The following is a 20,763-nucleotide window of genomic DNA, read 5'->3' as shown; positions in this document are numbered from 1 at the left end:
TTCCTTAAACTGCCGAAACGAAGATTTTTTGTATAAAAATTCAGATATACACGACTAAATGCAACCACATAAATATTAGTTGACGTAATGTTGTACTTTCCATTTTTAAAACAATGAACAGAACAATAATATAAATATTTCAAATAAAACTACTGAATATATAATAAGCATCTAGAGTATAAAAATAGATCTTCTGTATTTATCCTTTTAATGTAGTAAAGCTTCTTGGCGAATGTCTCTGGGCTTTCCACTGAAGTAAAACTGTCTCTTATGATTAAGTGAGTAGTAAAACCATTTGTATTTGTTCTTTTCCATCCCATGAAACAAATCCAGTATTTGCCTTTTCCTTGCAGTTATTGTCGAGGTTTGCTTTTTCACCGAGTGCAAAGAAGACAAAATCCACTCAGCGCAAACGATCGGTGATACGCCATTACCTAAAATGTGTAGTAATTGTGTTAACATCCACACGGTACATAAAATTAAATCTGTATTTGTACAGGAAAATTCATAAGATCATTATAATATGATCTGACATCCCAATCCCCATGAAAACTAAACAGCATAACTTATTTGCATTAAGGATGATGAAGCAGACAAATATTTTAATGGGTCTATACCAACGGAGTACAAGTAGAAACTAGGACAAAAAAGTTTCACTCACCTAGTAAAAACCAAAACAGTTTTGCTACATCGCCATGACCCAGTGGTTTCTTGAAAAATAGTAGCCTATAAGAACACGGCCACGTATTGACATGAGGCAATAAGTCATTGCTTATTACACGAATCATGCCCAATCTCCACTCATTCACCTGAAACGTCAACATATTTTGAACTTTGTAAGTGAAACCATTGAGTTTTTCTTCGGTTATGCAATCATAGAAGTTGAGGACGTTCCATGCTGAATGTAGTTTCCGAAATGTGAAAGTACAGCACACGTGGAAAAAAAACAATGCATTTATATACCATCATGCATTTCAAATGGGAAAGGTGCCGAATTTGAAAAGGGTCTGGGAATAATGAAGCGAACCACATCGGAGACATAAATAAAAAGGGGCGACTTAGTTTGATAACTCATAACATGGCGGAGAAAAAAAGGAGAGGAAGGTCGGGAGCTTTTAGAAACAAACATGATAGAAAGAACGTTGTTGAATCAGTGGAATTCATAGACTTAGTTAATCCTTATAATTTTTACAACCTTATGCAAGATGATAATTCAACGATTGGATGCGTAAAAAGGGTTGTTACCTAAAGGCCGTTGGTGCGAAGATTGTGGTGGATGGGGCTCCCCTAAAAAGCGGGTGAGAAATATATCCGGTGAAACTTTCCGATGTAAAAAAAACAAGAACCATGAATTTTGCATAAGAAAATATTCTTTCTTTGATAACGCTAAATATACCACACAAGACATTATGTCATATATATTAGAATTTGCACTTGGATCTACCATGAAACGAGGTTCGTACGTGTGTGGCATTACCTATGGTAAAACATCTGTAGACTACAGTAAACATATCAGGCAGATATTCATGCAATATGTTTCAACAGTGCAATACACCACAAAATTTAGAGGCGTAATCGAGATCGACGAGAGTTTGTTTGGAAGAAAGGTTAAAGACCATCGAGGCAAGGATAGAAACCCTAAGGTGTGGGTGTTTGGTAAGTTAACATTTATAATAAATTGACATTGTCCGCAAGAAGTTTGTCTAAATGTTTTTTTTTTCTATTTAATTTTTGTAGCGGCTAGCCGAATTAGGAAAAAATGACGTTACATTCACAACATCCAAACTTTGTTTTATAGGAATGGTTGAGCGTGAGTCCAACAGAATCATGTTGTTTCCCGTCAAAGATCGTGAGGAAAAAACCCTTGTGCCACTGATCAAGCGCCATTGTCAGGAGAACTCGACTATTTATTCAGATGGATGGCCTGCGTACCAAAACCTCAATGACCACGGTTATAGCCATTTTTCAGTCGTACACAAAGAGGGCTTTACTGCCACTTACAAAAACGATAAAACGGGAGAAGAAGTGACTGTAAACACCAACAAAATTGAAGGTGCTTGGGGCCATGCAAAGAATCATTTCAGAAAAATATACGGTGCCAGTGCCAGAACTTTTTAGTAAGTATATGTTTTATCCAAAACAAAAGCAAGGTTGTTTAGGGAATGAATAATGAAGACACAGTAGAGAGAGTAATGAATATATTTGTTACTCGTAATGTCATTAGGTTTCGTGGTTATTTTAATATTTTGCTACAATTGCTATTAATTACTTTAGCGGTCATCTTTGCGAAATCATATGGCGTAACCATCATGTTGGCAAGAACGTTGTAGCAGAACTACTAAATCAAATAGTTCAAATCTATGATGTGGAAGAAATGGTCACCAAATTCACGTATGAAAACACGTTTAAAGATTTGTTTCAAGACATAGATGATGACAACGAATCTTTGTATATGTTCGTCGACAACGAAGAATACTTGAAGGTAAATAAAGTTTGAATTCTTTAATACTGTAATTGGTTTGTTCTGTTCCAAGGAATTTGTAGTGGATATTATTTCTTGTGTTTGCAGAATCGATGTTACCGCGCTGGTTAACTCGAACATTGAGCCCGAAGCACCTCACTTAGAAACACCACCGATTGCAACCCATGATGTAAGTTTCAATACGTTGAATGCGCAAACTTCTTCCAGCAACGGAAACTTGAGCCCCCCAGTCGTGAATTTACAACGCACGAAAAAGACATCTAACCATAGTGACGAGACTGTGCCGTACAACTATGCCACGTTGTTTGACTTGGTGGAGGGAAATAAAAGTTCCAAAACAGCAAGCTCTGAGAGAGGAAAAGAAAAGGTAATGATTTATTAAAAGTAAAGGAATATTGCCGTTCATGTTGTGTGTGTCCAACTTCAGAATACTATTTTCCATTGAATATTGTGATGATCTAAGTTATATTGAAAACAAAGATACTATTTGTGATAAGGTCAATAATTTGTGATAATGGGCAAGTTATTCATTGCTTTTTATAAAAAACTCATTTTTACTCACTCTTTCAGGCTACGTCTTCAAAAATCAACAACAACGATGAAATGAATGATCAAGAAGGTTCGCAATTGGTTGACATAGTCATCGAAAAGCCAAAAGGAGTAACCACAATCACTACAAATGCAAAAGGAAAGGTAACAAAAATAAATTTTACAGTCAATCATGAAAAATGTAGCTAGAACTAATGAAATCTAGCAAATTTATAAATACATTTTTAAATTGTAAAATGAAATGCTTATAATTATTATTATGAGACAAGATTTTTTCAAAATACCATCATAGGCCATCGTTACTTACCGCAAAGGCAAATAACAACCATAAGCGTAGATCAAAACCATCGAGTGCGCAGGTAGAAGACATCTCTGATTCGGTCATTGAGCAACCAGCCATGGAATCCAAGAAAGCACCAAGTAAAAATGGAAAAGAGAAGGTAATAAGTTTCGAAACAGATACAACCTTTGTTGAAGCACTTTTTTTATACAGTACAGAAAGTTCTGAAAACTTGCTTTTATCCTTTTATAACAAACGGTATTAATTAAAAGAAGCCATGACTTCGTCAAAATTAGATTTACATAGAAGCGAGACAGAGATATTCTATTTTCAATCGTTATAAATTTGTTATGTTTTTAGGCAACAAAATTACGTGCAGCATTAAAACGAAAGCATGTGTACATGCCAGCAGACTGCAGCCTTGTAAAAATGGGCAATAAAGAGGCATTGGAATATGCTGGTCTAACAGAGAAGGAATTTATCGCCAATATACGTACCTCTGAGACTGGAAATGGTACAACAAGCCAATCTGCAACTTCAACTCCAAGGCCAGGTCCTTCTGGCATAACTCTACGCCGAAGAAAAAAGGTGAAAAATCCTAAATACCGAGATTTCATCACTTCATTCGACACCACATCGGATATGGACGATTTTGCTTGATTTCATAAGTTCTATATCATACAACGAGTACCTACACACCATTGTAACTTTTCATACTTTTTTAATACATTTTTGGAATCACATTACTGTTAAAAGAATATCGTTTTTTACATTAATTGCTTTCCCATGCACAAATAATTGTTATTGTATATATGTATGTATGTGAACAGTTTGCGATTAAACAGAAAAACATTTCTTTGAAATATTCGACACTTGTATTTGTTATATACATTGCATTAACAGTCGCTTTACAATAATAAAATTGAATAGTACTAATGGTAGAAAATAATTGTCTTTGCTTTTAATGACAAACTATACCTAGTCGAATAAAAGCTTTTAAGTCCTCCGAATTTCTTGAAGAAAAGATATAGATATACTATGCGTATTTTTGCCCCTACGTCATTCCGAATTCTTTACATGCACTCTAACAGAGCAAATATTTAAAGAGACATGCAGAATACATTATCTAGATTTATTGTCCCAACAAAGTGTTTCGCCTTCTTTAGAAACATTCGAAAGGGAATTTTTTTAAAGAAGGCGGAATACTATGTTAGTGCAGTAATTCCAAAGTAGTGTATTCCGCCTTCTTTATAAACACTCGAAAACGTATTTTTTTAAAGAAGGTGGAATACTATGTTAGGGCAGTAAGTCTATAGTAGTGTATTCCGCCTTCTTTAGAAACATTCGAAAGGGAATTTTTTTAAAGAAGGTGGAATACTATGTAAGGGCAGTAAGTCCATAGTACTGTATTCCGCCTTCTTTAGAAACACTCGAAAAAGTATATTTTTAAAGAAGGCGGAATACTATGTTAGTGCAGTAATTCCAAAGTAGTGTATTCCGCCTTCTTTAGAAACACTCGAAAACGTATATTTTTAAAGAAGGCGGAATACTATGTAAGGGCAGTAAGTCTATAGTAGTGTATTCCGCCTTCTTTAGAAACATTCGAAAGGGAATTTTTTTAAAGAAGGCGGAATACTATGTAAGGGCAGTAAGTCCATAGTACTGTATTCCGCCTTCTTTAGAAACACTCGAAAAAGTATATTTTTAAAGAAGGCGGAATACTATGTTAGTGCAGTAATTCCAAGTAGTGTATTCCGCTTCTTTAGAAAACACTCGAAAAAAGTATATTTTTTAAAGAAGGCGGAATACTCTGTTAGTGCAGAAGTAATTCCCAAGTAGTGTATTCCGCCTTCTTTAGAAACACTCGAAAACGTATATTTTTAAAGAAGGCGGAATACTATGTTAGTGCAGTAATTCCAAAGTAGTGTATTCCGCCTTCTTTAGAAACACTCGAAAACGTATATTTTTAAAGAAGGCGGAATACTATGTTAGTGCAGTAGTAATTCCAAAGTAGTGTATTCGCCTTCTTTAGAAACACTCGAAAACGTATATTTCTAAAGAAGGCGGAATAATATGTAGTGCAGTAAGTCCATAGTACTGTATTCTGCCTTCTTTAGAAACATTCGAAAGGGAATTTTTTTAAAGAAGGCGGAATACTATGTTAGGGCAGTAAGTCCATAGTAATGTATTACGCCTTCTTTAGAAACATTCGAAAGGGAATTTTTTTATAAAAGGTGGCATACATTGTTTGGATTTTTTGTTCTAATATAGTATTTCGCCTTCTTTAGATATTTTGAAATAAGGAAAATCGGGACTAAAAATTTCTCGTTGCCTTACATACTTTTACTTGAGTCCCGAATTCAATATGTTCGTAAGGTAAATTGGGACTAAAAATTTCTCGTTGCTATATATACTTTTACTTGAGTCCCGAAAGCAACATTTTCGTAGACCAATTCGGGACCGTCCCGAATCAAACCTTTATATAGACAGATTCGGGACCGTCCCGAAATTTACATTTTCAAGACAAGCTATAATTAGCCCGTATAAATAAAGATCTGCCCCACACTTCCCTGATTTTCAAATTCAAGCCGCCATATCATCTTTTCAGTGACTCGGATATTAAATATGTATTATATATACTTTTACTTGAGTCCCGAATTCAATATGTTCGTAAGGTAAATCGGGACTAAAAATTTCTCGTTGCTATATATACTTTTACTTGAGTCCCGAATGCAACATTTTCGTAGACCAATTCGGGACCGTCCCGAATCAAACCTTTATATAGACAGATTCGGGACCGTCCCGAAATTTACATTTTCAAGACAAGCTATAATTAGCCCGTATAAATAAAGATCTGCCCCACACTTCCCTGATTTTCAAATTCAAGCCGCCATATCCATCTTTTCAGTGACTCGGATATTAAATATGTATTATATATACTTTTACTTGAGTCCCGAATTCAATATGTTCGTAAGGTAAATCGGGACTAAAAATTTCTCGTTGCTATATATACTTTTACTTGAGTCCCGAATGCAACATTTTCGTAGACCAATTCGGGACCGTCCCGAATCAAAAACCTTTATATAGACAGATTCGGGACCGTCCCGAAATTTACATTTTCAAGACAAGCTTTAATTAGCCCGTATAAATAAAGATCTGCCCCACACTTCCCTGATTTTCAAATTCAAGCCGCCATATCCATCTTTTCAGTGACTCGGATATTAAATATGTATTATATATACTTTTACTTGAGTCCCGAATTCAATATGTTCGTAAGGTAAATCGGGACTAAAAATTTCTCGTTGCTATATATACTTTTACTTGAGTCCCGAATGCAACATTTTCGTAGACCAATTCGGGACCGTCCCGAATCAAACCTTTATATAGACAGATTCGGGACCGTCCCGAAATTTACATTTTCAAGACAAGCTATAATTAGCCCGTATAAATAAAGATCTGCCCCACACTTCCCTGATTTTCAAATTCAAGCCGCCATATCCATCTTTTCAGTGACTCGGATATTAAATATGTATTATATACTTTTACTTGAGTCCCAAATTCAATATGTTCGTAAGGTAAATCGGGACTAAAAGTTTCTCGTTACTATATATACTTTTACTTGAGTCCCGAATTCAACCATTTCGTAGGCCAAATCGGGACCGTCCCGAATCAAACCTTTTTAAAGACAGATTCGGGACCGTCCCGAAATTTACATTTTCAAGACAAGCTATAATTAGCCCGTATAAATAAAGATCTGCCCCACACTTCCCTGATTTTCAAATTCAAGCCGCCATATCCATCTTTTCAGTGACTCAGATATTAAATATGTATTATATATACTTTACTTGAGTCCCGAATCCAATATGTTCATAAGGTAAATCGGGACTAAAAGTTTCTCGTTACTATATATACTTTTACTTGAGTCCCGAATTCAACCATTTCGTAGGCCAAATCGGGAATTTTAATTTAGTCCCGAATCCAAACATTTCGTACGCAAAATCGGGACTCAAGTAAAAGTATATATAGTAACGAGAAACTTTTAGTCCCCATTTACTATATAATAGTATAAATCAAACCATCGATCAATTTTTTTTTTCATTGTTTTCGACTTCCTATTTACGTCGTTCTAGTTCGGGACAGTCCCGAGCGGGACTCAAGTTAAATTAGGCCCTTATTGTTCATGAAATATTGCCTATTTACCTCTAAAAGGATCAATTTTATATCATGAGTTTTCGTGTTTCGCAGAATTTAATTTTGCGAAGTTGTCGAAAAACAGCAAAATTAAATTCTGCAAAAAATTATATATAAAGCTTCCAAAAACTTTGCCTTTATTTGTAAGAAGTTCTATGTCGCCAAACTCATTGCTGAGGTTTCAGGCAATAATACATACTTGCCTAGTGACATAGACTTCAATACCATCATCAATACAAATGAGGAAATGTGTAAACGCTTTGGTTTAGGATTGATAGAAAAAATGAAAACTCTTCCCATCATGCAGTGTAGACCTAACTCTTCACACAAAAATTACGGGAAACGCATGTTTGGACTTTGTACCCTATGCTGCACTCAAGCACTTAAGCCAAAGTCCCGCAAAGGAGGGACAAAAATCAGTTTTTTGAAGTTTGCAAAAAAACGCCACATAGAAGATCTTTCAAATTCAGTATGTGAATAGAGCAGTAAAAAATACAACTTTTCTATTTTTCCTTTTTTTTGCAAAAGTTCTAGGAATGAAAATAAAAGGGATGATGATAATTGAATACTATCCATTGATGACCCGCGGCACTATCGTAAAGCTAGAATCGCTTCGCGTACTCTTCGCTTGAGAAAATGATTGACAGATTGAAGTTTTCACCCGCGCAGAAGTTCGCGGAGCGTTCTCGGCTCAATCCTCGGACCGCGCTAAAAATGGTAGACTGAGCTGTGATAGATCATTTCGATGGAAGTTGTTGGAATGTTTACAAGGCTCTTGACAGAAAATCGTTTGTTTTATTGTCAATGATGACAGTGTGGTTAACTAGCCGTATTGTATAAGGGTTGCGAAGCGATCCAGACTCCACCCTAATTCGCAAGTTGCTAGCAAAATAAGAGACACTCTAAAAATCCCTCTAATCCGCCCGCGCGGCAATTTGATCAACTTCAGATTCTGAGTCCGAGTTTCGGCTTCCGGTAATTTTGTTGCTGTTCACTGCTAGGGTACACCATTTTAAAACGGCATTTTTCGCAGTCCTAGCTACCAAACCGAGAAAGTTTTCGTGGCTTCAAGCCAAACCATTCAAGGTCATTTTGATAAAATCATCGGTTTGAAGATGTGATTTATATAGCAAATTTTACAGCAAATTTTCGCTTGGGATAGAAGTTAAAGGTACGTGCACAATGTAGCAAAACTGCTTCGCTCATAAATTCGCTTCGCAATAATTTTGTTAGATCTAATAACAAATTGATGTTTGTAAGTGCACTTTATAGTTTTGATTCTCATTGAAGAATCATATTCTGGTTTTCATGTTATTAGATGCTGGTTTAGAGCTTTAGGTCTACACTGTCATGTATTGGACCAGGCGTCCGCGCGATAGGATCGATCATTGGAACGGCTCGATGACGGATCGATATGTGATCGATGGATTACTTATCGATCCGGATAGGAGATCGATAGAGGATCAATACTCAAGATTTTTTTAAGCTTATGATTAGTTATCGCTCTATCATCGATCTTTTATCGATCTTATCGACCCTATCGACTCTTTCTAAAAATCGAGCTCTAATATTAATCGATCTTTCTCGCTATCGATTACCTATCGACACCTATCGACACCTATCAATTTAAAATCGATACATAATCGATTTATAATAGATGACGAATCGATTAACGATCGATGACGAATCGATTAACGATCGATGACGAATCGATTAACGATCGATGCATAATCGATTTATAATCGATGACGACGATCGATGACGAATCGATTAATGATCGATGACGAATCGATATACTCGATTGAAATACTAGCTCGATAATGGATCAACGAAGGATCGATGCTCAAGACTTTTTAATGGCTGAATCTTCCATCGATCTCCTATCCCGATCGATAAGTAATCCATCAATCACATATCGATCCGTCATCGAGCCGTTCCGATGATTGATCCTATCGAGCGCGGACGCCTGGATTGGATGCCAAAAATGCATAAAAATCCTATTGGTTTCAGATTTATTGTAGCCTCTAAAACTTGTAGCACCAAACCGTTGACCGCAGTTGTTTCAAGAAATGTTTTTAAAGTTCTTTACAAACATGTTGAAAGTTTTCACAGAAAATCAAGATTCTTTTCTGGGTTTAGCAAATTTTGGGTGGTTCAAAATTCTTCACCGGTTATTGAACATCTAAATCGGATAAATGCTAAGAAAAAAGCACAAAGAATTTTTACCTTCGATTTTGCTACACTTTATACCACTCTTCCTCATGAATTACTTGTAAAAGTTTGACAGATATCATTAATTTCGTTTTTGATGGGGCCTGTCGCAATAAACTTGGATTTTCTGCAAATTCAGTCTATTGGACAGCAAAAGGAAAAGATAACAGATTTTTTACCAACATTTCCTTATCGGAGTGTGTTGAATTTTTAATCAAGAATTGCTATTTCAAAGTTGGTAATCATATACTCAGACAAAACATTGGTATCCCGATGGGAATAGATCCAGCTCCATTTTGGGCTAACCTTTTTCTTTATTATTACGAATCTAAATATGTACAAAATTTGATATCTACTAGTTCTCCTAGAGCATACAATTTTCATTCAGTTGGTAGATTTATTGATGACCTTTGCGCTATTAATGATAGAGATGATTTTTTCTCATGTTATAATGATATATATCAGGAAGAGCTACAGTTGAAAGTTGAACATCATGGAACACATGTAACGTTTTTGGATCTAGATATAAGCATTGAAAATAACATCTTTCGCTACAAATTGTTTGACAAGAGAGACGCATTTCCCTTTTTCATTGTGAGAATGCCACATAAAGATAGTAATTTACCATCAATCATCTTTCACAGTTCTATATATTCTGAGGTCCTACGCATTGCTAGATGCACTCTTCTTTTTGAAGATGTTCTGCCCAGAATTTCAGAACTTTTCAAGCGCATGCTCAATCAGGGAGCTGAAAGATCTTTCTTGCGAAAACAAAGTGTTTTGATAGATTTCCAGAGACTTTTATGAAATTCAGAGAATCCTTAAATTGTTTTTTAGCGCAACTGCATTTTTGAAAATGCCGGAAATATGCCGGAAAACCGGTTTTTTGACTTTTTCTCAAATTTTTAGTTTTAGTTTTTTCTGATTTTTTTGCAGAAAGATGCGTATTAGCAATGCTCAAAAAATGGCCGAATTCGATTTTTGAGAAAAAAAATTTTCCGGTTGCTGGAAATCGCCGTTTTTGCAGATTTTCATTGGATTTTTTCCTTGTATTTCTATGTTTTTCACACAAAAATATTATTGATAACAATGCTCACCATCAAGCATGATTCAATTGTCAATAAAACTGATTTTTGCGACCAGAACTTCCTATTTATTTTTTCCCTACAACCCTTCCCTCTCCCCCCATCAACAATCAATGATGAATTTATTGTGTTGTGTTTTCGCTAAATGCTATATTTTCTGACTGATTTTTTTCATTTTTCTTTTCGCATTGCTAACTAACTTTCATCATCAGGTAGGTCCATTCAGCATGTTGCTTGTTTTTTTTTTTTTTTTAATATTATGTATTGTATGTTAGTTTTCTCAGTCATTTTTTTTTCGTTCTTTCCCGTACAGACGGCTGCACGGACTTTAGGGTGTCAAACCGGGTTCTGGGCCTACCTTTTGAAAATTTTTTTGATACTTGTATTTTGTCGTTTGTCTTGTTCTTGTCTGTTGTTTACCCTTTTTTGTTTATTTTTCTATGTTTGTTAGTTTGTTTGGACTGCGGGTCGGTTCAGGGTTATGGAATCTGGGGGAGGCTGAGTGTTGGACGTCCATAAAACATGTTTAAAGCCGCTGCGCCTGTCGCAAATCAGGGACTCCAGATTGCATTGGTTGGGTTTTTGAGTGGTTTTTGGTGTTTGTGTTTTTCTGCTTGGCTTTTTAAACTTTATGTCTATTGGTTAGTTGGTTCTTTTTCGCATAAAATTCTCATTTCTTGACAGGATGTTTGATTGGTTTGATTTATATATTTACAAAAATTCAAAAAAATGGACAAAAACATATAATTATAAAAATATTAGTGCCTTTTTATGTTTCATCTTTATTTTATTTAGTATTTTCAACACTTTCTCTCCTTGAGGTCAGATCTCTGATCTTCACCATATATAGTTCCACAAAATTTTCTTCCCGAGTTAATTTCTTCCCTTAAGGTAACCACAGATTTGGGGTTCATTGGGAATTGTTTTGAGGTGCTTATCCAGTGTTTTTTGCATTTATCAACTACCGTGAGAGGTCCTAAATCCGACACCACTGCCTAAATCCGACACCACTGCCTAAATCCGATGGGGTCTTTCAAAGATACAAACTAAAATAAAAACAAACCTTTCGCTGTGACGCAACGAAGATACCAAAGTGTCAACTAAACTGAGAGGTTAGATACACTGAACCAATTGAACCAAATAACAATAATTGCTTCTTATAACAAAACATATTTTTTTATTGCAATATGCACAACGTCATAAATGACAACAGCATAATAAAAAGTAATGAGATGTTTTGATTTTCCAAAGCACACGAAAATATAAAAGAGGTCTGTGTACGAGCGTGCTCATTTTGAAATGTTACGTAATCAAGCCTGGTTTTTATTACTTTGCACTGGCACTTGGCTTGATTGCGGGCCTTCCGTATAAATAAACATCCGGACTTATGGGTGGTAAAGATGGCGTTGATAGCTGCCGCCTCATTTATTCAATGTTTGTTATTCAAATTAAGTGCTACCGCATCCGCCCTTTTTTCAATTTCGCGACATTTTTTCAATTTAGTCTGTTTGTTTCTTGATGGAAACCAGCCCAAGTTGTTTCGTATTTTTCCCGCACAAGTCACTTTTATTACAAAACTGTTATCGTTTTAAACATGAGCAACTGATCCAGAATACAAGGTAATTATTTTTACAACTCACACTTTTTAATTATATACATTAATTGACATCTTGATATTACAGCTATCTTGTTAGATGTTTTGTTTTGAGAGTTCTAGCAATAGTTTATCGTTCAACTTGGAGAGGTAATGTTTGTAAACATAGAATTTTTTTTCATAACAGTTATTTGGGGGGTCGGAATTAGGCAGTGGTGTCGGATTTAGGAATTCTCACGGTATCATGGGCTTGAAATAACGGTCTCACATCGGACATTGTCCGACCCAAATAGCTTCATGTCCGACTGAATAATGATATTTTTCAAGCTAAAGCAACCCTGATCAGACATTTTGTCCGACCCACTTGAAATCGTTATTTAGAGTCTTGAACTATGGAACATTTTTCAAGTTTCTAATGCGCTTTGGCTGAGTAGCTTTGCACCTTGTATTGCTAATGACCGTGCTGTCACGTAATGTCGAATTATTTGGACTATGTACTTGGTAACACACATTCCACCTAGAGGCGGGTTGTCTTTTGATTTGCATTTGCATTGATGTTTGGTATTATGCTTTTTAATGATTTTTTTGAAATTTCGACATGGAAAAAAAGTCAGTTTTTTGAAAATAACTTTCGAACTACTTTTTCAAATTTAATGTATGATAGCTCAAAATTCAAGTTAGAGCTTCCTCTATACAATAAAAAAGGAATGAACAAAAAATTTAAATCCTGAAGCTCACAATATCTCGACAAACCTGTATACTTTTTTTTGGTGCACCCGGTATATATATTTTTACTGATCTTTTGCACAACAATGCAAAAATGTGACCAACCCTGATATTGGTAAAAAAAGCTAGGATAGAATTTTTTGTTTTCGATTTTTTAGTTTAATCTTTTCAGGGGGTACAATAGCCTTGTATGTACCAAAAAATTGTCTTCTTTCTCCTTCAAATAGTCATAAAAATTGAATTGTATACAAATTGAACAAAAAGTAAGGTCAGAGGCATATGGGATGTTCTGGAGTTTTTATAAGATACTTCACTAATTGGTCATTAAAAGTAACAGAGATAACGCGATAACTTTTAGAAAAAGTAACAAAATTGTTTTATTACAGGTTAACGACCAACTAAATCAAATAAGAGCTTGTAAAAACTCCAGCTTGTCCCAGGCATATGCAAAATTTATCTAGCTTTCCATCGGTTATACTTTTATTGTGTCCCCATCATGCGAAAGTAAAAAAACAACCCCCTGGTATGACTTATTCTGTAATTTTGTTTTCTAAAGAATTTTGTTTTGATTTATAAAGATCTGCAGACCAGATATGTGCGCACAAGTTTTAAGAACAATTATCGATATCGGTCTTTTATTTCAAATGTCTGGTCTTTTTTTCAAACGTCGAACGAAATGATTCGAAATGTTAAAAAAATAAACAAACTCAGTAGAGACGAGGGAAGGAAGAAAAAGAGTTAATTCTGTCAGAAAAAATGTAAGTCTAGAAAGTTTGGTGGTGTTTCAGCTTTCCAAAGAAATTTATCAGAAGTTTTTGGGCTTCAAGTGGAATCTTGGAATGTAACTTCAGAAGTCTCTTTACAAGTATTGAATATTTTAATAACACGTTTAACACCTCTTCAAGCGATGGTTTTCTCATCCAGCAACAGAAGCAATCATGCAAAGCAGAAAACTTAGGTATATTTTTATAACACAGGATTCAAAAACGTTTGTCACACATTATATATTGGAATTTTTAAGCTGTGTTGAGAGTGATTCTTATTATTTACACAATCTATATGGTACGTAGGTGGTGAGGTCTTTTTTAGTTTTTGGTGGAGTCTCTTCTGACAAAAGATATTGAATTGAAGATATCTCAGGATTGAATCATCATAGGAATCTTCTTTTTTTTGGTACAAAGGTGCAAAATAGTGGTGGCCAAAATATGGAAGAGCCCGATTTTCAAAAAAAATATTTTTTGGGCAAATGTGGGCCAAAAAAACAGGTTTTTTGGACTTTTTTTGTGAAAAATTGGATCATTAATTTTTTCTGATTTTTTGCATGAAAGTAGGGTACCATCATAGGTAAAAGATGGCTCAAGCAGATTTTTGCAAAAAAAATTTGTTGGCTCAAAAAACACATGTTTATCTATAAGAATCACTATTAATAAGCATACATCAATGTTCTTAGCCACATTATTATTATTTTTATTAGTTTTTTTTAAGATGAAAATGTCACGGTGGAGGGCAATGGTTTGAGTTTTCGGGAAACACTTATTATTTTTTTGGCTGAAAACGAATCTTTGTCTATATGAATCACTATTTATAAGCATAGATCAATGTTCTTAGCCAAATATTAAATTTATTATTATTTTTTCTAAACAAAGAAAATGTCACCTTAGAGCACGATGGTTTCTGTTTTCTGGAAACCTTATTTATTAAGCTGTGAATTTTTCTGATAGTGGATTGTTTTTTTAAAGAAAAGCGTTTAATAGCTTTTTTATTTATTTTTCAAAAATCTTTTTCAATAGTGTTCATAGTTTCTCTCATTAGATAATATCATATGCTTTCATTTTCTTTATTTTTTTGTATTTTAACCTGTCTTATGTGTTTCATTGTTTCAATGTTCATTGATTAGTTTGATAACCAGGTAGGTCCATAAAAGTATCGCTTGTTTCTGATTTTTTGCACAATTATGTAAAATGGTTTTGTTTAAAATCTGACGGAGCCCCATTTTCGAAGAAAATAACTTTTGGGTAAATTTTGGCCAAAAATGCCTAAAAATGGGGTTTTTGGACTTTGCTTCTTTACTTTTTCCTGATTTTCACACAGTGATTGGAAATGGTAATCTTTAAAATTTAAGGCACTTCAAAATAGATAAATTCTTATGTGAATTTGGGCCTAATTTTTGATTTGTGGAAGTTGCTTCATTAGATTTAATCTTTAAAGATATAGAGTTATCTGTCGGAAAAGAAAGTATAATTATACGTATTACGTCATTGTATATTTAGCATATATTAGCATATATTATATTATAGCATATTACAGTCCTTTGTATTCTTTTGAGTTAGTTTAGTTATGACCGCAGCCGCATAAGGTCTGTAGGTAAAGATAGTACATTTTATGAAATTATCTTTACAGGAAAGAAAGGATTGTTTAATTGTTTTGGTCTTTGATAACAAAACATTTTTATCGTCTTGATTATATGAAAGATCTTTTGGCAAAGACGAGCATGTTTTTTACAAGTTTGCTTGCGACTAAGGTAATAGTAAACATCTTTTTTCTGAAAGATGAAAGGTAGATTAATTATCCTTGGTTTGGTAAACGCATGGGAGGCAAAATAGTAAACCTGGCAATTTGGCGTCCCTTTACTTGGAAAAATTGTAAAAAAACTAATGCAATTGAAGCAAGTGAAATTTTTTTTTGACATATCATCATTTTATAGGTGGAAAAATTGTAAAAAAACTAATGCAATTGAAGCAAGTGAAAATTCTTTTTGACATTTTATAGGGCTAAAAACTGCCAAAAACTAACGTGTACTGACAAATAAAAGTGGTGTGAAACTGGGCCAAAGGTTTTCAAAATCGCTGATAAAAAAGCTTTGAGAATTATGTTTTGAAATTTTGAAATAAGCATGATTGATAAGGTAGTAAGGGAAACACATCATCTTTTAATGAATATTTCGGCCATCTGACCTATTTCAACATGTAAAAATTATTATTGATTTTATTATTAATTTTGGTTTCTAGATATAAAAAGTCAAAACAAAAGCATGATGGAAAGTGACAACAGCACTGGTGGTAATGAGAGCAGTGAGAGTGAAAATGAAGATGTTGGGAGTGAAAATGAAGATGTTGGGAGTGAAAATGAATCAGAAACCGAAAACGAAGAGGTCGTATCAGAGACTGATGGGTCTGAATCAGAAGATAACGAGGAAGCTGAATCCGAAAACCAGTTTGAATCTGACAGTGAAGTTGAAGATAACGAACAGGAAGCAATGCATGGAAATGATTACATCTACAGACAAAATACAGATACCAGCAGTATCCAATACAATAATTCTGCTTACGAAGACTCCTCTTCAGAAAGTGAAAGTGAAAATGCCGACTATAAACAAACAATCAGAAACATTTCATCATGCCCTGTGGTAAGCCTTCAGGATTTCTTTACTTCTTAAGAAAATTAAAAAAAAAGATTTCCTTTTATTGTTTGTTGTTCCATGAGGTTTAATCCTGTAGCATCTATGCGTAGGTGTGATGATGTTATCTTATTAAATCCTTGAAAGAGATAGAATGAGGAAGAATACCTTCGATTTCTAATTGTTAGCTAACTCTCCTTTCATGATTTGAGATGCACTGCTTTCGGCAAACCTTGTTCTTCAAAGAAGTCTTTAGGTTTTTTCAACAAAGTCTATAAATTTCAACAAATTCCTAATTTTTAGAAAGCAGGATTTTCCAAATTGTTATCATCAATCAAGGCAAAACCTGCCAAGTTTGCAACTCATGGTATCATTGGAAAATCACCATTACCCTCTCTCAACATCAAGGATATTGGTTCCATTCCTTTACCTATAACTCGTGAGCAGGTCAACCAAATGACCAATTACCTAAATGAAAAAGAATGGTATGTTTGCCTTATATTTTAGTTTATTTAGGGTTCTCTTTCTTTTGATACTTTATTTCTTTTCAGGTGCCTTTTTAAAATTGTCACCCAAAATGGAGCTATTGTCCTTTTATATTCACACACTTTTTGGAGAAATTTATCAATGGACAATATTAGTACTTATTAATTAGGATTAAAAAAAAGATGAAAAATTTATTTCGTTTTAGTGTTGGTAGAAACATGTTGTCATTTCAACCTGAAGGGATTACATTTGGTAACCCAAATTTCATTTCAACGATAGAATCAATCATAAGTAAAGTCAAAGAGGAACTAGGTTGTCAACCTAGTGACACCAATATTGAAGCTGTCTTTCAAAATCTCATTGTTTGCCCACCAGGAAGCCATATATTATATAATAAAGAAGTTGAAAAATCCACAGAAAACTTAGTAAAACTTTATATCCAGCTGCCATCCATTTCCCTTGGGAGTAAATTAACCATTTGGCATCATAATAAAACTGAAACTGTTCAATTTGATGACAAACAATCTGAATTTGAAATCATCTATGCTGCCTATCATCGTGAATGTAGAGTAGATTTCTCACCTGTAGAATCTGGCTATTCCTTAGTGCTAGTATATGATATGGTGCACAAATCACCACCAAAGATTTCAATCCTACGTGAAAGCGAGTCACTGATAAAGAAATTGTCTTCTGCGTTGACTAAGGTATATGAACAAGTTGTTATTTTTCCAAACTTGTACCTCTTCATAAAAATACATATGCTATTTAAAGTGCTCCATCATCAACTACATCATAGGCTACTTCACGGCCTAATAGAAAGCATCATTAAGTTATTTATTTTTATTCTCAATCTTCTCTGTTAGATAAACAGTTAATGTAAAGTGTTATGAGCATGGAACTTATTTTACGTGAAAGATGTTGCCTTGCCTCAGTTTACGAAATTTCAGACGAAAGACGTAATTTTACGAAGTCTGAATTCAAGTTCAATCCTATGTCACTGACCTTTATACCCTAGACCAAGCTTTTTCCGCAATTTTTGAAATTTTTCGTTTAAGAATATTCTCATCAATATTGAGAAGTGGGTACCCGCTTAGGGTACCCCTTTCAAAAAACTTTAATCTAAGATTTCGCTTGGCCGTTATCGAGAAACTGGGTCCAGGGTAAAGGTCAGTGTCTCTCACTAAGCTTTTACCACAAGGAAGATTCTGTTTTTTTCATACGATTCCTCATTTTCCAAAGATGGTACCAAATGCATTATTTGCTTTTAAATAGATCAACCATCGAACGGTAAAGCGACGAGAAGATGACTATTTTTACAATCCTTATGGATGGACTCTACAACACCAATATGAGCCAACCACACTTCAGAAGGGAATGGATGGTTTGACAGGCAATGACTTTGCATTAGCCTCATACCTACAGATGGCTAACTCGAAGCTGGAGAAAAAAGACCAAGCAATTTTTTATATTGGGAAATTGTGTCGTTGGGTGAAAGATGAAGGAGAAGTTGGTGTCGATGGAAAAACTTTCATAGGTATGTTCTTTAGGGTCTAAAGTTATGAAGTATATTCAATCTTAGTTGGGAACGATTGTTTTTAAAAATCTATGCCAATTTACCATAGCGCTTAGAAATCATTTTTAAAGTACTGTAGTTTGTACGCCTAAAGTATATCAAATAGCAAAATCTTCGATGGAAGAGGAAACAGTAAATCAGCAATGATTTTTCTCAATCACACAATTTAAAAAGTGAATCATGACAGTTTTCTTCCCTCATTTTCAGCAAACGACGAACCAGTGCGCGAGGGAACCAAAATTTTCGGAGCATTCAGTTTTGATGGTAAAATAAGGAACAGCAACTTTCGGCGAATATCCTTCTCTCCGTCAATTCATATGTGTACCCATGACAACCAGCAACCATTATTCTGGGAAGACAAAAAGGAAAAGATCAACAAAGAAGAATATTCTCATTCTTCAACTCGCGAGCGTTGGTATCACCGATACATAATCCTCTGCTTACCAAAACACTCTCAGCTAGAGTTATTCACACAAAAAGAGATGTGGTATGAAAGTCTGTGCTTTATCCAAGATGAAATCCAAGTCTCGTCACCAAGATTCAAATCTTCAATCAAATCAGTTATAGAGAAGGTATCCAGTAGTTTTTTCAAGCAATCAAGATATAACGATTTAGATAATGGACCTTTCGTTGAACAAGAAGAAGAGGGATTATGGTATCCTGATGATGAACCTTTACTCACAATGACCCAGTTATTAGTCAATGCTGATGATGTTGAAATGGCCAAAACGTTTCTACGAAAATTCTATGCTGAAAAGATTGATTATGACGAAAAATTTGTCGACAAAATGCCAAAGAGCTCAGAACAAGCCCTCGCTAAACTTCTGAAATTTTTTCAGTGGAAAGATCTTAAAGACATTATTGAGGATATTATATCTCACACGCAAGTGGATGAGCTTTTCCGATGGATCGATATTTCTTCTGATTGCGGAATTAAAGAAATACAGATAAAGTCATCAACATTTGTTTAGAAAAGCTTCCAGAATTTCACGAAATCAGCACAGCTCCTATAACTTCCTACCCAAATGGATCAGAGCCATATTACCCGCTGTGGACAAAGATCTTTCAAAAAGTGTTCACAGATGAATATTTCTCCAATCTTTGGTGGGAGAAATTATCAACATGTCAACAAATTATATCAAATATTGGGCTTGTGTTGCAATTTTGTGCTGACTTGCCAACTGAGTGTCATTCAAAGTATTCCATCGTCAGCAATTTCCTAATCAAATGTCTGAAAATGAGGCTGTCCGTCGACACCTACACGCCATTGCTATATGCTGCTATTAAACCACTATTTAAAGATACTGTTACTTACAAGAACGAAATACATGATATTTTTAATCAGCTTCTCAGCACAAATAATTCACGTTTGGTTGGGAAAGTATTACTTCTTATAACTGAACGAGAGAAAACCTACAGCAGTACAGAAATCTTCAAATCTGTTATTGATCTTTATATGAACTGGCTTCTTATAGCTCCTAAAATGACTGCTACCTTTGACGATGAAATAACATTTCTGACTGAAATCATTTATGTTCGTGGTGTTGCTATTGAAAACCCCAAAAAGTTGGTGAAAATTTGTAAGAGAATCACAGATTTAAAGGAATTTAGTGGTTTGATTGATAAACTTTTTCGTGTTTTACCGAAAGAGCAAGAGAAATCACATTGCAAGTTCATGACAGAATTGGTGAAAGTTGTTTACTGTGCTTTACCAAATTGTACCTGGGATGACACGGAAGATCTGTGTTGGGTTCTGACTGCACTTTTTGAACGTGGTGATTCTTACCATTATATTTTGAGCAAGATGCTTGCCACAGAAGCTGTCACCCTAGACGATGACATAATGGGATACACTCTTTGGTCACTGCTCACAGACCCTGATATAGTTATCCAGAAACTGAAATCAAATACTAATTTTCGCTTACTGCTTGTCAATTATTCTCTTCTTTTACAAGATCCACAATACCCCGAACCAGGCTCGGAACCTGATCATGCTTACTACCGGACTGTTATTAAATTTCTCCTATCACAGCCTGATTTTCCACTCGCCCACGAGTTACTACCAGCCTTATTACAAATTCCATTCTACAAGAAGAATTGGAAGAAATTCTTGAAGCTCATGTCGAAAGTAAATCTAGAGAAAACTGAGACTTGTAAAATGCTTCTAACGTTGGCTGTTGAAATTTTTG

The 20,763-nt window shown here is 34.7% G+C and overlaps 1 protein-coding gene across 1 annotated transcript; it reads left to right on the top strand.

The window, feature by feature from the left end:
• The first annotated feature begins 12,197 nt into the window (after positions 1–12,197).
• Positions 12,198–19,545, top strand: LOC136821264 (uncharacterized). The gene is made up of 6 exons (XM_067077490.1): positions 12,198–12,417; positions 16,127–16,524; positions 16,819–17,000; positions 17,207–17,705; positions 18,274–18,535; positions 18,782–19,545. The coding sequence occupies exons 2-6, from the start codon at positions 16,150–16,152 to the stop codon at positions 19,543–19,545; spliced, it is 2,082 nt and encodes a 693-aa protein (XP_066933591.1). The 5' UTR covers positions 12,198–12,417; positions 16,127–16,149.
• Positions 19,546–20,763: the final 1,218 nt, after the last annotated feature.

This window comes from Clytia hemisphaerica, unplaced genomic scaffold (assembly GCF_902728285.1).
Source record: "Clytia hemisphaerica strain Z4C2 unplaced genomic scaffold, Clytia hemisphaerica genome assembly, whole genome shotgun sequence".
Lineage (NCBI taxonomy): Eukaryota > Metazoa > Cnidaria > Hydrozoa > Leptothecata > Clytiidae > Clytia > Clytia hemisphaerica.
The sequence above is the reverse complement of the archived record's forward strand: the minus strand, read 5'-3'. Positions and strand labels throughout refer to the sequence as shown.

What these genes read in the sequence shown, in the direction of transcription:
- LOC136821264 (XM_067077490.1), top strand. Translation starts at nt 16,150, where the DNA reads ATGATGGAAAGTGACAACAGCACTGGTGGTAATGAGAGCAGTGAGAGT. An exon ending in TACCTAAATGAAAAAGAATG is followed by an intron (nt 17,001 to 17,206) that starts GTATGTTTGCCT and finishes ATTTCGTTTTAG; the next exon opens with TGTTGGTAGAAACATGTTGT. An exon ending in CGATGGAAAAACTTTCATAG is followed by an intron (nt 18,536 to 18,781) that starts GTATGTTCTTTA and finishes CCTCATTTTCAG; the next exon opens with CAAACGACGAACCAGTGCGC.